This window comes from Athalia rosae, chromosome 7, assembly GCF_917208135.1.
Source record: "Athalia rosae chromosome 7, iyAthRosa1.1, whole genome shotgun sequence".
Taxonomy (NCBI): domain Eukaryota; kingdom Metazoa; phylum Arthropoda; class Insecta; order Hymenoptera; family Athaliidae; genus Athalia; species Athalia rosae.
The window spans coordinates 9,542,690-9,566,895 of record NC_064032.1 but is presented as its reverse complement, the minus strand read 5'-3'; the positions used below and the strand labels follow the sequence as shown (position 1 = coordinate 9,566,895).

Genomic DNA, 24,206 nt, shown 5'->3' with positions numbered 1-24,206 from the left:
AATCACTGTTCTGGTTGTCGTGCGTGAATATCTCGCGGATGACACATGGACAACCCGGTTGACCCATACCCGAAATCTTCATCGCCCAAATGTTTTGCATCGCTTTCGTTTGATTTAATTAAACTTCTAGCATAACCCACGAAAAAAGTTTCGATTTCACATGTGATAGAATCACATACATACATACATGTATAATGTATCGAACATTTGACCGTTAAATTTTTCGAAGTTACTCCTCCGATAGTGGCCAAAATTTCTCATATTATTCCTAACATTCTAAAAAAAGAGATAATTCGTATGGAGCATTGGTCATACCCCAGAAGGAGAAACAACTCGTATTGTTCCTTAAAATTACTTCTATCGGTACTGTAAATAAATAGTGATCGTTGCAGTGACTGCATCGCCGATCGAAACAGATCGAAAGCAGCAGCGAATTCAGCGCTGTCAAACAGTTAAACACAGCGAGTAGACCGCGGTAGCAGACGACTTATTGTCAGCGATCACGGCGAGCCTTCAATGCGGCTCGTCGCTAGCGACCGAACTGCTCCGAGTCAGCCCAAAGCCCGTGGCCGCTCGGAGGGTCAACATCACACACTTGGCGTACAATCAGTTCAGAAAGTAGATGTGCGTATGACACAAGCGGACATACCCCAACCACACTATCTCTTTCTCACTGCCCCCACTCCTATCGCGCGCGTTGCAGTATAGTATAGAGTAAGAACTATAGAGGCAGCACTATTGTCGAAAGTAGAGTGCCCTAGTGACAAGTTAGGAAAGCATAGTGATGTAAACAGTATTTGAAATAGGTGATACAAGTTAGAAAAAATGCAGAAAATTATAAAATACACATCTTCTCCGCAGTTTTTTCAATTGAAATATTTACTTGCACTTCTGCTGTACGTACGTACTAACATCGTCACAAGTATTAATATTACAAAAAAAAAACGTATGATCATCTACAATATTTTCATAAATCAGTTCATCAGTTTGACAGGTTACACTACGACTTGCTGCTTGGAGAGTAGTATCGTTGAGTGTAGATAGGAATAGAGGTGCGGAAGACGTGGTGGGGGTATGCTTATGTACTTTTCCTTATATACAAGAGCTTTGCCTCCCCACTAGTAGATGGCGCTGACAAAAAATGCCCGATTTTACGCACACGCAGAGCGGTCTCGCGTACATGAGATTACTACCCATGCAAAGGCTCACGGACGGCCCGAGCTTTCCCTCCCCACTACTTGGTGCGCTGCAGTCGGTCACTCACACGCATACGGGTCCCTGTAAATGATATGCACGCACACAATCGATTCTCGCTGGCGCGCGGCGTTCCGATTTTGATCTTACGCGTGAATCGAGAACTGGCAATTGTGTAGCTTGTGGGGTTGCGAAAAGCGCATACTGAAAGTAATCGAATTAGCACTAGGTGAATTTTTTTTATTTCCCAATTGTTACTGTCAAAATAAGAACTAAGTAATACAATATTATCTGCATCCTTAATTATATCATTCGAATAAAAAAGTAATTTTCAATTTTTTTGTTCTGTCATTCGAATAAGAAATTCATTTTGAAACTCCTCAATCCTAATTTTTGAGTTAAAAACCCGTTTCTGATTTTTAATATTATGATTCGAATTCAAAATTACATATATCATTTTTCACTGAAAATTTAATTTCCAGTTTTAATTCGAAGTTTTGGAATTAATTAATTTGCAATTCTGGTCTCATAACTCGCAGTTTTCCAAATCACCCGTGAGGTACTGCGACAGATTCGTTTCCCTTTATTTTACATGGCGGGTTCCCCGGTAGGCCTATTACCATGTGATATCCCTGCCCTCTCTAACTAAATGGAATTTCGGAATAGACTAATATCCTCAGCTTTTGATGCAAATCCGTCACTCATTTTACCCTATACTATCCTCTAATCGCCTCTGAACTTCTTAACAGCCGAATTTGATTCATACCCTGACAAACTATACGATCGTTTCCTAGATTCGCGAGCTTCGATAGATGACCACTGCAACCCTCAAACTAACCGTGAAGTTATTAGCGAATGGAGCAAAAATATTCTATGTTCGCGACAATCATCATCAAACCAGCCCTCTGACTTCGAATCCTGATCTACTATACGATTTACTAATGTCCTAACAACGTTGGCTTTGTAACGAATTTCGGGGTAAAACTTTTGAAAAAGATGCAAATGATGGGAGGCGATCTGCCAATACTGCTCGGACGCTGCAACGAGATTACCTAGGGGAGCCGAATTTTCCGTGGGGTATGCTTTGAAGAACTGGAGCACCTGATTTTGCGCAACGCTTTCCCGACGCCTATCAACAAGTACCTCTCTACATCTAGCACAATCAAACTTGCTAAGAGTTTTTTTGACCGAAAAGCCTGAAAAGTAATATACTGCATTATCTTCTAAACTGATCACCCTATCTGTACCTATCTCATGACAACAATCTACCTCTTTCACCCTATCGTCATATATCCTCATCGAACTATTTTCTGCAACTTCTACCCCGGCCGTTTCGTCTACGTCAATCTCGTTCGTAGGTACGTCAGAAGTCATCGTTTCATGTCGACTGATAATCATTTCGTCATTATCGTCATCGCAATTTGCTGTTTCCGGGGGAATAAGTAAACGGTTGCCAATCACGTGTTGTGATTTTTGTCGGAATTGCATCGCATTCGGGTTTGTTCCGTATGACACTCGTTGTCTTATAATAGAAAATAAATTTTCAACTGGGTCTTGTTGGAATCGTGATGTCAGTACGTACTTTACACCCTCGGATTGCATATCTTCCCACAGCTTCAAAATTGAAGTTATACTTAACATCAAGTTTTCGAAGGTCGGTGGATCGTGGAGTGTGGGCTCCAAGATATGCAAATGGGGTAACCATTCAAGTGCGTCCCGTAGAGTCTGTTCAGATCGTCTGTCAGTCGCGTTTAGAGGTCGGCGGTAGGGATTTTTGTCATGTAATGTCCTGCTGTTCAGTGCGTCAAATATACGATCGATTTTACCAATAAAGTCACCTAACTCAGTCAGTTCGTTCTGAGTCCTACTGTCTGAGGTAGTCGAAGCTAATGTTAAAAGTGCGGCGTGAACGGAATGACTAAAAACTTGGGTCGCGAGTTTAACGTTCATTTTGTCAAACGGGCCGGGGTATACGTGCCTATGCGAAAGATTTGGAGCTGCCCTTGCTACACCCTGGGAATCTACCGTGTAGAGCAACCGAAGAGCCTTCCATGTGATTACCTCATCTCCTATCACAAAATCAAATTTTATTGAGTTATTCCGCAAAGATTTTATCAAGTGCGGAACGTCGAAGACCGCGTAGATTTTCCTACCACCCACAGAAATGAACGAGTTCTCTCTGCTAACTCCTAGCAAGCGAAATAGTTTTTGGTTTGGACCACCCTGATCACAAGCGAACGCCCTAACATGCAACCCTATTTCAAACAACGCTTCTAAAACACGATTAAAAATTTCAGATAATTTGAACGCGGTAACTGGACCTGCCGATAAATAGTATGCTACGGGAATTTTCCATTTGTATACCAAACCACGAGCCATAAAAACTAACGCATGTGAAGCGGATTTCTCATTCCTGCCCAACTCCCCAAGATCCTCGAAGCCCTCGACACAATCGAATTTCTTATTGTAATTTAGCCAATTTTTTATCCTCATTTCATCGAAAATTAAAACGCACTGCTTCTCCCGCCTATCCATCATTTTGACTGCACCCCCAAATTGCTTCATCAACTCACTGGATATCCCTGGCAACACATTTAATGAATTCACCCAATCCCTAATAGTACGAACACTCGGCAACTTGAAATTCATCTTCAACATAGCTTTGTATAATTTTGGTGACCTATAAAACATCGCTAGACCCAACTCCTTTTCTTCCTTCGACCATTTAGAAACTTTTTGCCCTACTCGAAGCTGCGATTTCACAAATACTAGAGGAGCCCCGCTAAGTTGTCTGTCGATTTCTGCAAAAACGCCCTTACCTACCCTGCCCACATCCGAGCTACTCCTACGCAACATTCTCAACTTCAAATTACGAAGGTCTTTCCTAAGTCTGCGATTATTTTTGACCACTCGGTCGTGACGATTGTTATTGTTTGTGTCGTCCGCGTTTGTCGCCGTAACGTTCGTCATTTCCGTTACAGTCGCTTCGGGAATTCCTGCGGAAGTCGTCGGGATTTCTATGGGAGTCGGGATTTCAATGGGAGTCGTTGGGATTTGTGCGGGATTTTCCTGAAGAATTACAGAAGTTTCGATTTCCTCCCTAACACCATCTACTTCGATCACTAAATCTACCATAAGAGGAACTGCGTTGTGAACTAACTTCTTCCTAAGCGAGTTTTGAAAAGCACTATCTGCAAAATGAATTTGGCAGATGCGTTTTTCCCTAAGCCTCGAAGACTCGAGATCTTGAAGATCGTCATTCCCATATGTACAAACACAACCACTTCATAGCTTCAATTTTCTTAAGTTTTTGATAAGAATTGAAGCCGAAAGGACGTATTTTCGAAAATGTTCCAAATAATATGATTGACGAAACAAGTATCAAATAAAGCGATGGTAGACAAAGCAGAGCATGAAGATAAGAAGTTGCAGATATGATCTTGGACCTTTACTTTTGAGAGAAAAATAAAAAATTTCATACTGTCAATTTGTAGTTTTTAATTTTCTTGTCAAACTAATAATTTCATCGGAGGCATCAAAGAAAAAAAACTTCTAGTTGACAATCGGCGTAATGGGGTTGAATCATTTTCGGAAACTCACCTGTTATTTCCGACTACGATTTAATAAATATAATTATGGGTTTAAAGTGCAACATATACATACCTATCGTCATCTTTTACGGGGAATCTGAAGAAACTAACCGAATCAACACCTATGCTTCGACATGATTTCACAAATTCTACTACACTTGGTCAAATAATCTAAACGATGATCCTGATTCCGGAAATCAATGATAAAGTACGATAGACACTGGATATCAACTGCTATAATATCTTTCCACAAAAAAGAATCAGCAAATTGCAAAATAGTCTCAGTAAGCGTAACACGTGTTTTGAGTTGTTCGATTGCTCTGATTCTGTTGTGAGTTGAAATCGCAGAACGCCGCGCGCCAGCGAGAATCGATTGTGTGCGTGCATATCATTTACAGGGACCCGTATGCGTGTAAGTGACCGACTGCAGCGCACCAAGTAGTGGGGAGGGAAAGCTCGGGCCGTCCGTGAGCCTTTGCATGGGTAGTAATCTCATGTACGCGAGACCGCTCTGCGTGTGCGTAAAATCAGGCAATTTTGGAAAACTGCGAGTTATGAGACCAGAATTGCCTATTAATTAATTCCAAAACTTCGAATTAAAACTGGAAATTAAATTTTCAGTGAAAAATGATATATGTAATTTTGAATTCGAATCATAATATTAAAAATCAGAAACGGGTTTTTAACTCAAGAATTAGGATTGAGGAGTTTCAAAATGAATTTCTTATTCGAATGACAGAACTAAAAAATTGAAAATTACTTTTTTATTCGAATGATATAATTAAGGATGCAGATAATATTGTATTACTTAGTTCTTATTTTGACAGTAACAATTGGGAAATAAAAAAAATTCACCTAGTGCTAATTCGATTACTTTCAGTATGCGCTTTTCGCAACCCCACAAGCTACACAATTGCCAGTTCTCGATTCACGCGTAAGATCAAAATCGGAACGCCGCGCGCCAGCGAGAATCGATTGTGTGCGTGCATATCATTTACAGGGACCCGTATGCGTGTGAGTGACCGACTGCAGCGCACCAAGTAGTGGGGAGGGAAAGCTCGGGCCGTCCGTGAGCCTTTGCATGGGTAGTAATCTCATGTACGCGAGACCGCTCTGCGTGTGCGTAAAATCGGGCATTTTTTGTCAGCGCCATCTACTAGTGGGGAGGCAAAGCTCTTGTATATAAGGAAAAGTACATAAGCATACCCCCACCACGTCTTCCGCACCTCTATTCCTATCTACACTCAACGAAGAATTCAGGGACGAGTCGAAAAGGACCGAAAGGATTTATAGTGACCCTGAAGAAGATATACTTTCGTTGCCCTACCGTCAGCGAACGATCTGAATAAGGAGGACGAGTGAATTAGAATCTAAGGAAGCACGATTGCCGTTCTTTTTCCGTCTAATCTTCACGCACCCGGTGGCTTGTCCGGAGGGTGATATGAAGGATTAGAGAGGAGAAGCTGAAGTCCTCGTCACCGTCATCATCGCCGTCAACGTCATCGTCTTCGTCTTCGCCTTCGTCTTCGTCTTCGTCTTCGTCTTCGTCTTCGTCTTCGTCTCCGTCTTACCGCATTGCACACGTCCTGCTGCACGTCAACGTCTTGTAAAATCGGTCTTTGGACCCGATTCCTCCCGACGATAGTGGAATAACGTAAGTGTCCGTGTTGTGTCCGAGAATTGTTCCAACGTTTCAGAACCCGTCACATTTTTGTATTAAATTCGCCAAAACTTTGTATTACGTCCATTCTCATCACCGATAACGTCGCTTAAAATGAAGTATTCGCTTATAGTTTCTATCGTGGAAAGACGGCTAATTTGTTAATTTCTTTTCCAATACCTGGCCCAGGTACGTCGCATGTCTGACCTGATCATTTCACGTAGAACTCAGCACTCAGGATTGTGAGGGTCCAGTACCCAGCAAGGACCAACTCCCTGTGCGTTTTTTTAGTTTCACCTCTCGTATTCTCGTCGCACTACTGGCTAGTCGGATAGCAGACTAAGAGCTGCATATCATTTTCTCTTATTGTTAGTGGCGCCCATTTTCAGGGGCTAGGTTTCGACACGAGCTGCCGTAATCAGCCTCAATAAGTTATACAGTTTTTGAAGATCGGGAGTCATTGTGAGCTACGTCGCGGATAGTTCCTCCGAGGTGACCCTCACCAAAAGTCTCTCGGAACGAGCGGTTCGGGGCAGTCGACTTTTACAATATTGTATGATACTGATTATACGCTGCAGAACATTACGCCAGTGCTCGATTTCTCGATTCAATACGCGCTCATGTTCTTTATCTACTGTATTTTCGGTTCGTAATCGATGGTGGAATTCTCTCCAATTTGTAAATGCCGTAAAATGTTTCACGGATTTTTCGTGGGATGCAAGATCTCGCGATATGTGCTTCCAATCAGAGGAACCGTTCGTGGGCCACTGTCTTAAGATAGGTTTTGAAAATAGAAGACAGCAAAAACAATATATACTATTTTGCTCTTTTGAGTAAATAAGCCAGGGTCGAGTGACTGTGTCGCCACTATTCAGATGCCGGGTATAAAACGCAGGTGAGAAACGCCTACCGTTCTCGACGGGAAAATCAAAATCTTCGATTTGTACAGGGCCTTTTTCAACAATTAACTGTCGAATTTTGCGATCAGTGATGAATGGCCACTTCGAAGGGTCAGAAAATATCACATCGTGAATAGCTCCTACATCGCCTGGCACGCAGTCCGCGTTTCCGCTAATCAATGCACCCAATTTTATACGTTTCGCTACTGGCTCTGAGTTTGCATTAGAACTTTTAGGATCTTCTATATCCATTGATATGTCAGGTTGCATATCTAAAGGTTTGGCACATGTCAGATCAGGATTTTTCATCAGCGGTAAAATGGCAATGGTATCAGGAATCGAACAACTTGTGGCCAATTCATTGTCAGTTGTTCCATTTTCTGTAAGCTCTTTCTTACTTTCAGAGAAAAAAGCATTCACCTTTTTATTTTTTTTTAATGCGGCCTCTTTGGCGAGGCGCATTTTTTTGTATTCCCAACCGGATTTTTTCTTGCGCTCCATGCTAGAAAATATTGAAATATGTCAGTTATATTCTATACAAAATTTGGCAACGTAGATTAGATTTGTGGGAGCAAGAACAATCCGGATATATATCAAATTAGGTCGATACAACGTTTGTAAGCATTTCCAAGAAGGAATTATGAGTACATCAGTATACGCGCTCTCGCTATCACAATGGCAATACCAAGCGCTGCAGCGGCAGAACCAAAGAGGAGTGGGCGAGGTGAGTGGTATGGCACTATGGTGAGTGGTGAGATGGTGGCAGTACAAAGCGTTGTATAGTGTGACAGGCGTCGATGCGCCACCTGGGCGGATGTGCTCCGAAGCGCACTGGCTGTTTTTGAAATATAGTATACAGGGTGAGTTTTTTATCTTGAGACATCCAAATATCTCAACAAATACGCATCATACAAAAAAATGTTCGAAGTCAAAACTGTTGGATCTCAAAGGGGAAAATTGACTCTGTAAAAATCAACCCCCCACCCCAACCCCTAAATGCGTAAGGGGTAGTAACTTTAAAATTTCAAATAGGAATCCTCATTTTTTATTGCAGATTCGATTTCGACATAAAAAAATACACAACTTTTGTTGAAAATTTTTTTTTTAATTCGAGACAGATGGCGCTTGAATCGCGAAAAATCGAAATTTCGATTATTCCAAGAAAGGCGCTCCAAATTGAAGATAAGGAAGTACGTGTTGAATGTTTTCAGTAAAACAGTCCGATTGTGCATAGTTTCACATCAATCGCCACAACCGATCTCAGCGATACCCAGGAACAAGGACCTGGACTCAGTAGTTTTCTGTTCCCTTCGGGGTGATTGTTTTCAGTGAGTCCCCTCGTCTCTCACTATCGGGGTGCTTGTTTTCAAACGATTTTTCACATTCACATTGTCAGTGTTCAAAATGGTACTCAAAGTGGAAGGTCACTATTTTGAGTACAAGCGCTATCTGTCTCGAATCAAGAAAAATTTTTCCAACAAAACTTGTGTATTTTTTTATGTAGAATTCGAATCTGCGATAAAAAATGAGGGTTCCTATTCGAAATTTCAAAGTTACTAGCCCTTACGCATTTAGGGGTTGGGGTGGGGGGTTGATTTTTACAGAGTCAATTTTCCCCTTTGAGATCCAACAGTTTTGACTTCGAACATTTTTTTGTATGATGCGTATTTGTTGAGATATTTGGATGTCTCAAGATAAAAAACTCACCCTGTTTATACCATAAAACGTATGAGCCTCAGCAGTCAGCCCTCACGCGTAACATTACTATCTTAATATATATATTTCTTGTGTGCGTGTGTATGTGACTGAACTCCTCCTAAACGACTGGACCAATTTTGATGAAATTTTTTGTGTGTGTTCGTGGAGATTCGAGAATGGTTTAGATTTACAGTTTGGTCTACTGGAAAATGTTTTTTCAATTAATTTCTTATTTATAAGGAGTTGTTGATTTTGGAATGTTTTACATTAGATCCGGCGGACGGCGCTATCATCGCATTCAATATTATTCTATTTCAATTTTAGTTTGTCCTGACAGATGGTGCTACGATTAAAATCCTGATAGTCAATTCTCCGCAGAAATATACAATGAGGCTTTAATTATGATTGAGGATATTTGTATTCTTATTTCAAACATGCCACTCATCCATTTTGGCATGCCGGCGCCGAACCGCCCAGCAGTAGATATCATCAACAGTGATGTTCAACGTGAACACCAGTTTGATAAGACTTCGTTGGCTACTTTTGTTGCTAATAATGAACAATTGCTTACAGCTGAACAACGAAATGTATATGATCAAATTAAGGGTGTCCCAGCGCCGAGCCCGAACTCCGAAATGAGTTTAGAAACGATCGCAGCACACCTGGTGCTCACCACGCCAACCACGTTGATTTCAGAGCAGTTAGTATGCCCAATATTCGATGGGTAATAGTATCACTGGCGCTCATTCCACTCATATACCTAATATTTTTCGTCATGATTCAAAACTGTATGAAAATACGGAATATCACTTTGTTGAATTTTTGATTTTTAAACTAGTAAAAAATTGTAATGCTACTAATCAATGAATTGTTTGCATTCGACAAATGTTGAGGGTGGCATAATCCAAATTTCTGTATAGCCCATTCTGCCAGCGGGGCAGAATGGGGTCACCGAAACATTTCGAAAAAATTGTTTTTGAAATGATCGAAAAGGCCGTCAAACATCATTCTGGATTCGAAATTTTTTTTTTTCTCACGGTTTCCTCGAGTACCCCATTTTGCCCCGCCTTTCCCTAATTATCATATTTTCTTCCGATAACACACCTAAATTATGCACCCAACTGAAACTTTCTACTACCATCGGTCGTGTAGGCCCACGTTTTCTATTTCTCTAATTACAATTCGATACCAAAGTCGGCATTCACAGAATATCCTCTCTTCTCATGTTAAAACCCTACATGAACTACATGCTGACGTCTCTGCACTAAAAAATTCGAACATTTCAATCACTACGAGCGGCTATGCGTTTAAAAAGTCAGGGTTCTGATACGAAGCAATGATAATTTTATTCGTGGGGAAAAATCGAAGAACACGGTCTTATCAGAACGAGAATTTTTAACTCTGGGAATTTTCGGAGAAATGTCACATGAAATCGCCTAGGATGACAACCTATATGATCGCGAAAAAAATTTCACATCCAGATGAGAGGTATACAGAGATTGAAATAACTCGCACTCTTTTCGTAAGGATGTAATTTGTGTGTGATATTTGTCAGCTTGTGATGAGGTGTTGCGAAATTCGCGTATCAAAGAGCAATTTCATTCTAACAAGTTATGAAAAAAGCTCACGCCATGCTGTCACCCGCTTAGCGAGTAATTTCGGGAGTCACAGACATTTAGTGTTCAGTAAGAGGGATTTCCGCTCTTGGTCGATACCATTTGTACGTACATAAGAAATTGTGCTACATTACTGCCCAACTACATTCAAAATGCAACTGCAACGAAAATATAGTTTTCGACTCATGTTCGAATCAACATGCACAAACCAAAGGAAGAATAAAGCAGGTTAAGTTTCTCCAGACCCTGTTGGACCTCACTATGTACCAACTTCGTGGCCTGCCCGTCGACCTCTGTAATTCTTTGCCGTCTGCGGATATTACCCCGATAAGCAAGTTGTCAATTATTTGAGACTCCCCAGTATGAGAAAAACATGGAAAAACTAAGAATATCGTGAACCCCCTTGCCCCAAATGATGAACGTAAGAATTTTTCCAAACTTTCCTCAAGTATTAAAATTGGAATAGAATAAATCAATTAAGTTTTGGATTCAAGTATTAGGGTTTTGGTTCAAACAGAAAATAAAGAATCATTTATGGTCCACGGACTTCGTATTCAAGTCTCTATATCATTCATATTTATAGCTAATCCTATTATTTCGAAAACGTTTTCATTATTTCATAATTTTTTGAATTTTTTTTTTGATAGGATTTAAAACATCTCCCGCGTTTTCATTCTCAGCAAAATTAGTAAAATCTTGAACCCATGCCCCCTAATTCAACGGCCTCCCGGTCCATTTTGGTTTCAACCCATCTTCGTTTCTCACTATGGCCGATCCCAAGAGAGCTGACAAAAAATGTTCAGAGTCTTCTGAACACCCGGGTTGTACCGCAGATTCTTGTAAAAAGCCACTCTATTGCATGCAAAATTTGATACTACGTTTATTTGTACACCGTAAACCCATGCATGGATTATGTACTGTATTGCTGATGCACTTTTTACTCTATTTTTCCATTGTTGTGAAGATGTTCATCATAATTCAAATCACGAAATCCAATTTTTGCGAGGTATGTCATTGTCCAAAAAAAAAAATTCTGGCACAATTTTCTCGCCGAGACAAAATTCTGGATACTTTTTAGATCATGAGCCGAAGTTGACACGATTGTTGACAGAATTTGTGTTTCCTTTTATTTATTTCTTCTAACCGTGACTCGGCCTGAATTTGGAAGTTACAAGTTCTGAGGGGGCCATGTCATAGGCCATAGATGGTATCGGACTATGATGTCACGTAAAATCGCTTGTCTTCAGTTCGACTTTTCAACACAAATTGTACCGATTTCATTTCTCAAAGAAATTCTTTTGGAGCACCCAATTGTTTGAAATCATTTTTCCCGAAATCTCGACACGACACTAAGTACACCATTTTTTCCAATTCTAGAGAAAGTCTCGAGAAATCTTTTCTCCGAGACGTATTTTGGGGGTCGCTTATACCTATGATAGGTGGGATTTTTGCAGATTTTTCGCAGATTTTCTGATATTCACTACATGTGAACATCAATTTTCCGCGATGGTCGCTATTTTTCAAATTGTCGATAAAATTATACAAATATGTTATCACCAATATGGACACTTTAGAGACTCTTTGAATTATGGATCGAATTCGGGTTCTCGAGAGATGTTCCGATTCTCGAATGTTATCGGAAACGCAAATTCCGTCTACGAATGGCAAAAATTTCACACATGATCGGTGAGATCTCAGAATATTTGTATCAGTAACAACACGTTGAAAAATTTACTCATAATTTTCGCAAATGGCGAACCTTGCGGAAAATGGATTTTTTTTATCTGAAATTTCGAACAAGAACTCCAGAAAAACCGGTAAAACCCAGTCAGATTCGCACTACAAAAGTCAGGTTCACGACAAACAAATTGACTCAGTTTCAGAGTGAGATGAGTGAGTGAGTAACATCAGCTATAGATCTTGATATGACCCCCTGAAAACATAACCCAAATCGTTGGTAGAAAAATTGGATACAAATCTCGCAACTCTGCAAAAATCGTAGAAAATTCCACCCATGATTCAAATGGTCTGAAAAATTCTGAACTCGCATAACGATTTCTCGGGAATTTTTCCGAAATTTTCAAAATGGTATACGATGCCGAAATCGAATTGATTTTTTATGTGTAACAAATAACTCTGAAAACTCCGCAAAATCCGATACTCTTGGGTGGGGGGTCCAACTTCACGAAGGCAGCCCCCCCCCCCCCCCCCTCAAATTTCAATGCGCGATAACTTTGAATAAAATGAGGCAAACAGAAAAAAAGATAGGGCAATCATGGGCAATCCGTGTGATTTATTCAAAAAAATTTCTGACGTTTGGGGGGGCTAACTTCACATGGGTCAAGTTGTTCCGTCAGAGGGATCCCGGTAAAGTTAACTCGAAGAAAATGCCAAGGGAGCAAAATGTTGCACGAGTTTACACTACAAGGGTTCAAATTTTTTCAGAATTTTCGTGAACAAAAAAAAAATTTATTACCTCTCGAGTCGGAACTATGATGAGCACGAGTGACGTATTTTTCTCAATTTGAAGCAATTGTTATTTCGAAATACCGGAATGGTGTAAGTACGAAAGATTTTCAAGAGCATAAATGTCATCAGAAAAGCATTCTTCGGAATAAAATTTTGTATGAATTGAAAACAAATATGAGCCAAATTCCGCCCATGTTTCTGTGAGTGGGAGGGTGTCTATATTCTCCACAGACTATTTGTGATTTATTGCTGAATTTCAAATAAGCACCTTTTGTTCGAAAACATTCATAGCTCCGGAGGTGATGATTTGAAAACTCAGCACAAAAAATTCGGAGCTCTCCAGAGGTAGGATGGTAACATATAAAATTAAAAACGAAATCTGAGATATGAGGTCTGGAGCCGTGTCAAGTTGACGTGGATAGCCCCATGTATAATAGTTATGTGGCGATAAAGATGGGATTCGGTTCTTAGAGCACGCTTGACGAGCGAGAAATCTTATTTGAGCACCCCTGCTGTTGAGCTCGACTGTGTAGCGCTGATGTCGCTCAAAACGTTGCGGCAAAGTCGTGAACTGTTCCTACGCGACTTTCGGTGGCGCGGGCTAGAAAAACATGGGCAAGCTCACGATTTGTGTTTCGGCTCACATATTTGGTTTTAAGTCGCCAAATGGCAATAATCTGCGTTGTAATTTTTCCAAACGGTCGACAGGATTAGCATGCATGGGGCTATGATCCGTTATTCGGTGCCTTTTCCGTAAATTGTGCGTTTTTCGTGTAATTGTGGTTCGCGTCCGTGTGACAGCTGATCCGCAGCTTCGCAAAAATAAATCAATTACTAATTCAAACTAATTTTGTTCGTTTGTACCTGACGGTAGCTCCCTTCACCACACTTCAATGAGTTGTCCCAAGCAGTTTCAGAGTGATCTGTTGTTTTATCGAGGAGTTATTTGATATATGCGATTGCGTTACACGGACGCCACATAACTATGGAAAAATAAGCGGTGGTGGGGGTCGCTGGGACAGCCTTAACGTATCAATTGCAGCACAACAAGGTGGATTCTTTTTTTTGGATGCACCAGGTGGCACTGGTAAAACCTTTCTCATCTCACTGATACTTGCGCGCATTCGATCACAAAATCATATTGCATTGGCCATTGCTTCATCAGGCATTGCAGCGACGTTACTTGATGGTGGACGGACTGCGCATTCAGCACTTAAGTTACCTTTGAATGTTCATACAAATCCCGAAGCAATGTGTAACATAAAGAAGCATTCCGGCATGGCTGAAGTTTTGAGAAAATGCAAAATTATTATTTGGGATGAATGTACAATGGCCCACAAGCATTCGCTTGAAGCTCTCGACAGGTCCCTGAAGGATATCAAAGATAATACTAGGCTTTTCGGTGGTGCTCTACTGCTACTGTCTGGTGATTTCAGGCAAACATTGCCAGTAATTCCACGTGCGACATATGCAGACGAAGTAAACGCATGTTTGAAGGAATCATATCTATGGCGGAGTGTCAGTAAATTGAGCCTTACTATCAATATGCGCGTTCAACTACAAAATGATCCATTAGCGTCAGGATTCTCTGAACAATTGTTAGACATTGGCAACGGTAAAATTCAACTGTATGAAGATACCCAATTTATTAAATTTCCAGAGAACTTTTGCAACATGGTGGCTACCAAAGATGAATTAATAAATAGTATCTTTCCAGATTTAAGATATAACTATACTAATCATGAATGGCTACGAGAGCGAGCTATTTTAGCTGCAAAAAATTTAGATGTAGACGCCATCAATTTTAAAATACAACAGTCATTGCCTGGTAATGAAATTACATTTAAATCAATTGACACCGTTGTTGATCCTGACGAAGTGGTCAACTATCCAGTAGAATTTTTGAATTCTTTAGATTTACCTGGAATGCCACCACATAATTTGCGACTGAAGATTGGCTCACCTATAATTTTGCTTCGTAATTTAAATGCCCCGAGATTGTGTAATGGCACGCGATTAGTTATAAAAAAAATCATGGGCAACATTATTGAAGCGAATATTTTATCTGGAAAATTCCAAGGTGAAATTGTACTTTTACCGCGGATCCCAATGATTCCTTCAGATTCACCTATACCATTTAAACGCTTACAATTTCCGATCCGTTTGGCATATGCTATGACTATTAATAAGTCACAAGGTCAAACGATGACATTTTGTGGCTTAGATTTAGAAAATCCGTGTTTTTCTCACGGCCAATTGTACGTTGCGTGTTCCAGAGTTGGAAAACCATCGAGTTTGTTTGTTTATACTCCTCATGGACTAACTAAAAATATTGTACATCCAATGGCATTACGCTAAATTAAGTTTTTGTAAATTAAAAATAAATAAATATATATGTTATAAAATGTTTTGAGTGCAAGCTTTTTCACCTTTCATTAAAATGAGTTAAAGTTTTCATTTACGATGCTGTTATTTATTTAACAAAGTAATAACTTTTCAATAATAATTTTCATCAAAGCGGTCCAGATTGTTTCAGCTCATTAAAAAAAAGTATGAAATTAAAGACGTGTGTACAGGACAACGTCTGTCGGGTCCGCTAGTACTTATATAAAAATATAATTCCTACTTTTGATTCTACAATATACTCGAGATAACTTTATGCGCAGCGTTGCCGGATCACCATTGACCACGAAAATAACGTGTTGGAATTAAAAAGAGAATGATATTTCAAATTATCGTATCGCATCCACAAAAACGTTGAAGTGCTTTTTTTTTTTTTCTTTAAATTTGTTTAAAGAAATTTTTTTTTTACTCTCATAAATTTGTTCAAAAAATTATCTCAGAAAAATTATTTTTACATTTCACATCAGATTCTACCTGGTAAGAAATAATTTCATTCTGTATAGAGCTTTTGTGGAATCTATTTTGTTTCAATTGGTGATACGACTCTGTAACGAAGCGTTCCTCTTTATCAAGTTTTTATTAACCCGCTTTCTTGTCCATCTGTTTGTCTGTTCAGTAAAAATTTTGCAATCGATTTTAAACCAACTTCCCAATGAGCTAGATATTTGAAACTTCAAACACTCCTCATAACTGGATGACAATACAATACGAACTTCTTTTCGTAAAAAAAGAAATAAAAAAAAAAACGGATCGATAATCAATGAGATTTATAATAATGAAATTTAACAAAATATAGTTATTGACACGATTAAAAGCGAATAGCTTGTTCTTCGAATAAATTTTGTTCCAATATACCACGTTTGGTTTTTTGCGGATATCTCGGAAACTATTGCAGATATCCCAAATTTGAAAGAAGGTTCATGAAGAGCAGAAAACATACTAAAAAAAAGTCCAACCTTCCTGAACTGTACCGCGAATATTCATAACTTTAATTGAGCTATGAGAAAATGACCGATGACGCCTGATTCGGCTCCCGCGCGCGATGATTGTTTCAGAGGCATATGCGAAAAAAATGTATCCAACAGTCTATATATGAATATTAAGGAATGAAAAAATTCAAGTACGTACTGGACACTCTAGTAAACAATAATCAGTTGGAAAAAAAATTTATTCATCATTTTTCAATGTACTATGCTTTTGTAAATTGAAAACTCTTTCTCAATAGGCAAATAACAAAAAAACTCGGATAATTAACAAACCGAAAGTTTCAAATTCCTTCCACTTCGTTGAAGCTATGGAGAAAAATTAAAAATATAAAAAAAGGAGTGACATGTTTTTTTTAAGAAAACATTTTCTTGTTTAAATCATAATTTCAATTGTTATTTGACATTCTAAAGGAAAAAAATTTCTCAATTATTTTCAAATTGTTTTTCGCATTACAATTTGTTATAAACAAATGAATTTTCGAGCGAGATTTTTTTTTATTATTAAATATGATACAATAACAACTGTGTGTGGGTTTTTGAACAAAAAAAATTCTAGTTTTTTTTTAATTTAAAAAATTTATGGATCTTGAATTTTTTCGTTCTCTTCGAGTTTCTTACCTTTGTTACCAAAATTACTACTATCGTATTATTACTTGCCGTATCAACAGTTAATGAGTAATTCTGGTTCTAATTTTTTTCCAACTGATTATTGTTTATTAAAGTGTCCAGCAAGTACCTGAATTTTTTTATCCCTCAATATTCATATATAAACTGTTGAATAAATTTTTTTTTTGCTCATGTCTCCCAAACGAGCATCGCGCGTGGGAGCCGAATCAGGCGTCATCGGTCATTTTTTCATAGCTCAATTAAAATCATAAATATTCGTGGTGCAGTTCAGGGAGGTTGGACTTTTTTTTAGTGTGTTTTCTGCTCTTTTTGAATTTTTTTCAGATCAAATTTCAGATAGCCGCAATAGTTTTCGAGATATCCGCAAAAAACTGAACCCTACTTTTTTCCATTAAATTGTTTATTACTTTTGTAATTTTTTCAACCGCGTTGTCATGCGATTTCTGAAGTTTCTCGAGCTCATTCTGGATCCAAAAATCACCTTTACATTGAATTCGGCGAAGGCTAACTCAAATTTGACCAGAAGGCACTTGTTGACTAGACTATAGGACTAGAAGGACGAAAAAAGAGCGAGGTGCAAAAGTGATAATTTGCTGGGAAGCGAGTGTCGTCGCTTTGATGCGCGGCGAGCTAAAGCCTGGTTGCTGGTGCGAGTGAGGTTAGTTTGGACAGAAATCGTTTATACAGAATCCCTTTCTACGGAGAAAATTTGCCCAGGGTTCGTTTGGACATAAGAAATTTCGACTTAGGTTCGTTTGGATACAAATGCAAACGACCCTAAGTCGGTCGGTAGAAAATAAACTAACTAAAGAAAATGAATCGAAGAAAATGACAACACGTTAATGATAGAATTAAGTTCCAGTGAAAATTAATTGAACAATCTAATTTCTTTGAAAAACTTGTTACAAGTTTTCTTCTCACTTAGAAATCATTATTTCCCAATTGATTTTCAATTAATTCTCCTTTCCTCGGCATCTTTGGATTTTGATTTTGGTTTTTTTTTTCTAAATTTTTTCTGTACTCGGAAATCTTTCCATCGTGACATATTAACAAGTTCACAAAAAGCTGAACAACGAACAAACTCCTACTCGCAAGCCCCAACAAGAATAACAGTTATATTCAGTTTTTTTTTTTTTTTTTCGACCGATAGTTTGTGTTAGCGAACATGAAATACTACTTTTTTCCAAAGCCGTAATATTGCGAACTATACTGAAATTTTTTTCAACCGAACAAGAATAATTCTCCTTACAGAAAATATTGTATTTCAGATTTTTGTATTCAAATGTGAACAAATTATCATAATATCCATTTGCACTGAAATCATCCTAGTGATGAGAGAAGCTCATCTGCTGCACCGTAATACCGATAGTCCGGACGAGCGTGTTATATTTGTCGCGCGTCACCGTCTATAAGGATGAATTTGAAGATTGGATCTACAGATCGTTCGTGCGGTTGACCGATAATCTCTCAGAGGTCGATGAAGGGTCTGTTTTACCATGAAACGCAGAGGGCGCTCTGGGCTGGCACTCTTATTTTGCGACTTAATACCCTATGACTCTCACTTTTCGCAACTTGTCCGATCTAGTTCAATATATCTATGATAGCACCGAAAAATTTGAAAAAAATGCTGACATATACTTTGATCTATACTACAGCCTATTTAATTAATGAATTAATTTCAGAGATGCGTTCGGCTTCGTTTTCGAGTAAAAAATCATCAAAGTTGGCGGCGCGCGTAAACTCGAGCTCGTCTAAGCCTATGCGCGTAATGACGCGCGTCGAGCGACAGAGAATACCCTGTCTACTCTCCATGGTCGCTACTTGGTGGACGCTCCGCGGCGGCATTCACGAGTCATTTTCGCGATGATCGACACCGTTAAAAAATCTGAAAAAAATACCAGAGCTTCCCCATGACACGGCAAAGCGATAGAGTCAAGTTCCAGAAGTGTGTTATTTCTCGTGTTTCAGACATTATTGTGTCTTAATATGTTCTAATATCTCGAAAACGAGAGATGAAAAATCTCTGGAACTTGACTCTATCGCTTTGGAGAGTCATGGGGAAGCTCTGGTATTTTTTTCAGATTTTTCAACGGTGTCGATCATCGCGAAAATGACTCGTGAATGCCGCCGCGGAGCGTCCACCAAGTAGCGACCATGGAGAGTAGACAGGGTATTCTCTGTCGCTCGACGCGCGTCATTACGCGCATAGGCTTAGACGAGCTCGAATTTACGCGCGCCGCCAACTTTGATGATTTTTTACTCGAAAACGAAGCCGAACGCATCTCTGAAATTAATTCATTAATTAAATAGGCTGTAGTATAGATCAAAGTATATGTCAGCATTTTTTTCAAATTTTTCGGTGCTATCCGTCAGTGTTTTAAAAATCATTTAAAAATTCATTGTCAAATAAACAAATGATAAATAAATTTTTCCGGCACCATTTATTTTTTTTCCAAATCTATGGCCTGATTCGCGTAAATTCTAAAAAAAAAATTGAATCCAACATTATTTTTGACGAAGTTATGATTTTTTGAAGAAACCGCCTCTCAATTTTTCGATTTTTCATAATGAATCGAAACTTGCACTAATTCGAAAATCCTTTGGCACGAAAATCTAACTCCCCATGGACAATCGACACGCCAAATTAAAAAAATATCTGAGAGGTGACTGATCCGGTTCACGTGGAATGGCTCATTCGTATCCTGCCAAACACTTTTCTTTCTGTTTTTATCGACTATATCTTCTACATTTTCCGGCAAGAGGACAGGACCGATCGAGTAAACATATATACATTATCGTTTCGGAGTTGCCTCCGAGGTATCCAAGACCCTTAATATTCAAACCAGAACATTACAGAGGAACTTTTCTGCATTTTTTCTGTGCAAAAGTATTTATGATATCCTCATAATCAATACCATTGAACACATCTTTTTCGATGCATAAAAGCGCTAAAGAGCTCACTTTTTCCTGCGACAAAGTACTGCGAAGATAGTTTTTCACCCGTTTTAGAACAGAAAAGCTACGGTCGCCAGTAGCATTACTCACTGGAAGTGTGAGATATATCCTTAATATAATTTCAACATTCGGAAAAGTTGAAGAGATTTGCTCTTCGATGATGAACTCATAAAAATCTTGTGGTGTTCTCATGTCATTTTTGGAAGCCAAGTCCAGAAACTGATAAACTTCTTCATCAAATTCCTCGCTGGCGATATCACTTTTATAAAACTCTTTTAGATCTCTAGTGAGTGTCCCGACCTTTTTCAAATCCAAAGAAGGAACATCGACGAAGAAAATTTTGAACTTGTCATTAATTGAACGATAACTAACAACTTCGCTGGTATGTGACTCATCAGCAAATGACGTTCTGTGTCTAGTCCTTCGAATGTCCTTCTCATACATCTTGATCTTTGATAAACTGATGGCTTGTCTTTCAATATCATCGAAATCTTCTCTGATACCTTTTATAAAGTCTGTCGCAATATGGAGACATAAGTGCGGATTCTGCAGTGACTCACTGGTAGCATTAAATCGACTCAATATTTTATCCCATATCAATGTGAGAAGAAAAGATTCTAGCGTGTCAATTTTTTTAGACAATTCCTTTGCTTCTAATTGCACACTCTTCTTTTGGGAAATGTCAACACTTAGTTGATCCAATGTCATATGTATTTCGTGATGACCCTTTTGTAAAGCTTTTATAGCATCAGCTCTAGCTGACCATCTCGTATCACAAATCTTTTTAACCGTTAGATGAGTAGTTTGAGAATTTTTGAAATTTTCTTCCAATCTATTCCAGCGTTGTGTTGGCGCTGATAAGAAGACGTAAATATGTTGAACTGAATCAAAATATTTTGTCGCATCGAGACAACAATCTGCCGCAGAATTCCCAATTAAGTTTAACGAACGACTGGAGCAAGGTACAAATTCCGCAGTGTTGCTGTGATTTTTAATTTTAGCTTGTAAGCCATTATATTTCCCAGACATATTGCTTGCGTTATCAAAACTCTGTCCACGACAATTCCGAATATCGATACTCATGTTGACTAATGCGTTAATCAACACGGTCTCTAAATATTGACCAGTGTGGGAGAAAATCGGAATAAACCCGAAGAACCTTTCAACCGATTTACCGTCTGGCAATACATATCGAAGCACAATAGTTAACTGATCTACATGGCTTGCATCAGGGGTGCTATCAACAATTATAGAAAAATATTTTGCTGATTTAACCTCGTTTATCAATTTAGATTTTACCTCATCCTGTATAACCATGATAAACTCATCGCATACGGTAGCAGATAGATAGCTAATCGAGCCTTTTCCTTTTCCTGAATATTTCTCTAAATGATTGGCTAAGAATCCATCAAACTCACTCAAATACTCTAACGCTCCCAAGTAATTACCATTGCCAGCAGTAAAAAGTGATTGGTTAGACCCTCGGAATGCCAGCCCATGTTTGGCTAAATATTTTATGGTAGCTATGATTCGTTTTAATACTTCTCTCCAATATTTCTTCTCGTTCTGATATTGGTGTTCTAAATCTGTGTCAATGCGCCCTACAGCTGAAGATCTAGTAACAAAAGTTCCTACTGCTAACATGTGGTCCCTGCTGTTCTCGTGCTTTGATAAACTTTTATGAATATTCTTCCAGTCCTAGTACCCTTCTGTCAGAGTATTTTTCTTATTTGAAAACAATTTACATACATAGCAATATACACAGCCGCTTGAGGAACTATAAACAAGCCATTCCCGTCTAACTGTCTCACCATTTGGTTTAGATCGAAAAAATACCTTCTCAGTAAGTGATCTGGTAACTGTTTTCGATCCTTCCTGGCATGTAGTTTTTGATGTGACCAAACTACCATGAACAGACGACGGTTTCTCTATCAGAAATTGCCTTTGCATTTCGGGTGTTATAATTTGTGGCCACAGCGCTATATCTTTGGGGTGAACGATTTTCGTTGCATGACTATAATTTTCACAGTTTGATGAAGCTTCATCTTCTTCTTCCACATTTCGGTTCATCGTTTCTTCTACGTTTCTGCTATCCTTTTCTTTTGTATTTTCATCTTGCACATTTGTTGTATCTTGTTCGATCGAATCTGCCTTGTGTAACGGGTGTAATAGAAAGAAAGAAGAGAGAGAAAGAATAAGAAGAATGGTGGGGAAGGAAGGTGGATTTTGGACATTGGACAATAAGCTAATGGTGAGAAAGACATAACGTGTTAAGACGTAAGGGGGTCGAGCTCGCTCAGAAATCGATCACTCAAATTTTAATATACCGACGTAAACAACAGTTAATAATTATAAAGAGAAATAACAAGTGTACACGAGTGATCCACATTAATGAACAATCTTTTAATCTACGATACGAGTCGACCCTAGTAGACTGTTAAATAAAAAATTGTGTTGTTAAATATATTTATTGAGTCCTGATTGATGTCACGTGGTTGGTGTTCTGTCCGTATAATAATTTTTACCTAATCGACGCAGACCCCAGAGTCAAAGAAAATATCCACACATTTGGCGCCCGAACTTAGAAAAAAAAGTAACATATATATATGTTCATGCTTAAATTCAGTGTATGTACATTCTAAATAATTTATGTCTAAAGTGAACAGAACACCTGTAAAAACCAGATCTACACAGTCTATGCAAAGCGGTACACCTAAACAGGATAGTAAAAAATCTAAAATGGAAAAAGAATTAGAAGCATTAAGAAGAGAAAAGGAAGAAATGTGGGATATAATTAGAAAACAGAAGAATGATCAAGAAAGAATGTTCGCTGAAATTCGAAATTTGAAAGAATCGCAAAATCAGCCTAGTCAAGTACAGGGGGATGTAGAAGGTCAATTGATGAGTAGATTAGTTGACAGGTTACAAAATGTAAATATTGATCTGTCCTTGCCTGAGTTTGAATCGAATGGTAAAGCTAATCCGTTAGAATATATTGAAAATTTGGAAAGGTACTTTAAAGTTAAAAATATATGTACAGATATTTGTCTTATAATTGTAGAAAATTCTTTAAAAGGATATGCTAAAATATGGTTTAAAACTTATAGACAAACATTTAATAATAGATTTGAAATTTTTAAAACAAAATTTCTGGAGAAGTTCAATTCAATTAATGCTAAGGCTCAAGCAAGAAATAAATGGTCAACTCGAAAATACGATTTTAAAGAATGCACACTTGAAGCATATTTTTTGGATCAAATACATAAATCCTATTACATAGATGAAACAAGAAGTACAATCGAAATTCACTACGATATTATACAACAACTGCCCATGTACGTTCGAGATTTATTAGCAACTGTAGAATTAGAAAATATAGATAAAATACTTTAAGTATTAATTAACTTAGATATAAATAAGCAAAATAGGGATAAAATTGAAAAGCAAAATAATAATTCGTATCTCCCCGTTCGAAATTCAAGTACCTATTATAAAAGTAATAATATAAGACAATACAATAATAGCTCATATCCAAATCAACAACAAAGACATTCAAATAGGGTAGGTCAAATCAGTAACGATGTATACATTGACACAAGCATACCACCACCTCCAATACCTTTTCGAAACTATAATAACGAAATGCCATCATCATCGGCTAGTTCTTTAAACTAGGAAGCAACGCGATAAAAATAGGTCCGTCATCGCGTTGGGATTTTCATGATTTCATTTCGGACCTTAATAAAGATGTTAACTACGATAATAATCATGTGTCGAAAGAACCAGATTCAATGCAGACAGTAACCGTACAATTGAAAATTAAAATATTAGAAAAAAATGTTTCTGCGATAGTCGATTCCGGGAGTCAAGTATCGTGTATCTCGCAAAGTTTTTTTAACAAATTATCTGAAAATCGTATACTTAATACACTGCCAGTAAATAATATCCATATTTCGACTGCAGTAAAAAACAAAAGCGTCAAAGTAAAAGAACAAGTATTATTACAAATTTATATTAATCATCACATAGAATATCATGCATTTCTTGTAATTCCTAACTTATCAACTGATATCATATTTGGTCACGATTGGTTAGTAAAAAATAAAGTA

The 24,206-nt window shown here is 38.3% G+C and overlaps 2 protein-coding genes across 2 annotated transcripts; one reads left to right on the top strand and one right to left on the bottom strand.

The window, feature by feature from the left end:
• The first annotated feature begins 8,018 nt into the window (after window positions 1-8,018).
• On the top strand, window positions 8,019-15,650 carry LOC125501902 (ATP-dependent DNA helicase pif1-like). The gene is made up of 4 exons (XM_048659029.1): window positions 8,019-8,067; window positions 9,420-9,765; window positions 13,418-13,471; window positions 14,038-15,650. Exons 1-4 carry the CDS (start codon window positions 8,019-8,021, stop codon window positions 15,482-15,484), a joined length of 1,896 nt encoding a protein of 631 aa, XP_048514986.1. The 3' UTR covers window positions 15,485-15,650.
• A 4,342-nt stretch (window positions 15,651-19,992) lies between these two features.
• On the bottom strand, window positions 19,993-22,167 carry LOC125501901 (zinc finger MYM-type protein 1-like). The gene is made up of 2 exons (XM_048659028.1): window positions 21,934-22,167; window positions 19,993-21,762 (listed from the first exon to the last, which is right to left on the bottom strand). Exons 1-2 carry the CDS (start codon window positions 22,165-22,167, stop codon window positions 19,993-19,995), a joined length of 2,004 nt encoding a protein of 667 aa, XP_048514985.1.
• Window positions 22,168-24,206: the final 2,039 nt, after the last annotated feature.

Bases quoted from the DNA above. Each gene is read 5' to 3' on its own strand.
- LOC125501902 (XM_048659029.1), top strand. From the start codon at position 8,019: ATGGCAATACCAAGCGCTGCAGCGGCAGAACCAAAGAGGAGTGGGCGA. The intron at 8,068-9,419 runs GTGAGTGGTATG...AATTCTCCGCAG, and splicing joins ACCAAAGAGGAGTGGGCGAG to AAATATACAATGAGGCTTTA. The intron at 13,472-14,037 runs GTAGGATGGTAA...TGTCCCAAGCAG, and splicing joins AAATTCGGAGCTCTCCAGAG to TTTCAGAGTGATCTGTTGTT.
- LOC125501901 (XM_048659028.1), bottom strand. From the start codon at position 22,167: ATGAACCGAAATGTGGAAGAAGAAGATGAAGCTTCATCAAACTGTGAA. The intron at 21,763-21,933 runs GTATTTTTTCGA...AGTTTATCAAAG, and splicing joins CCAGATCACTTACTGAGAAG to CACGAGAACAGCAGGGACCA.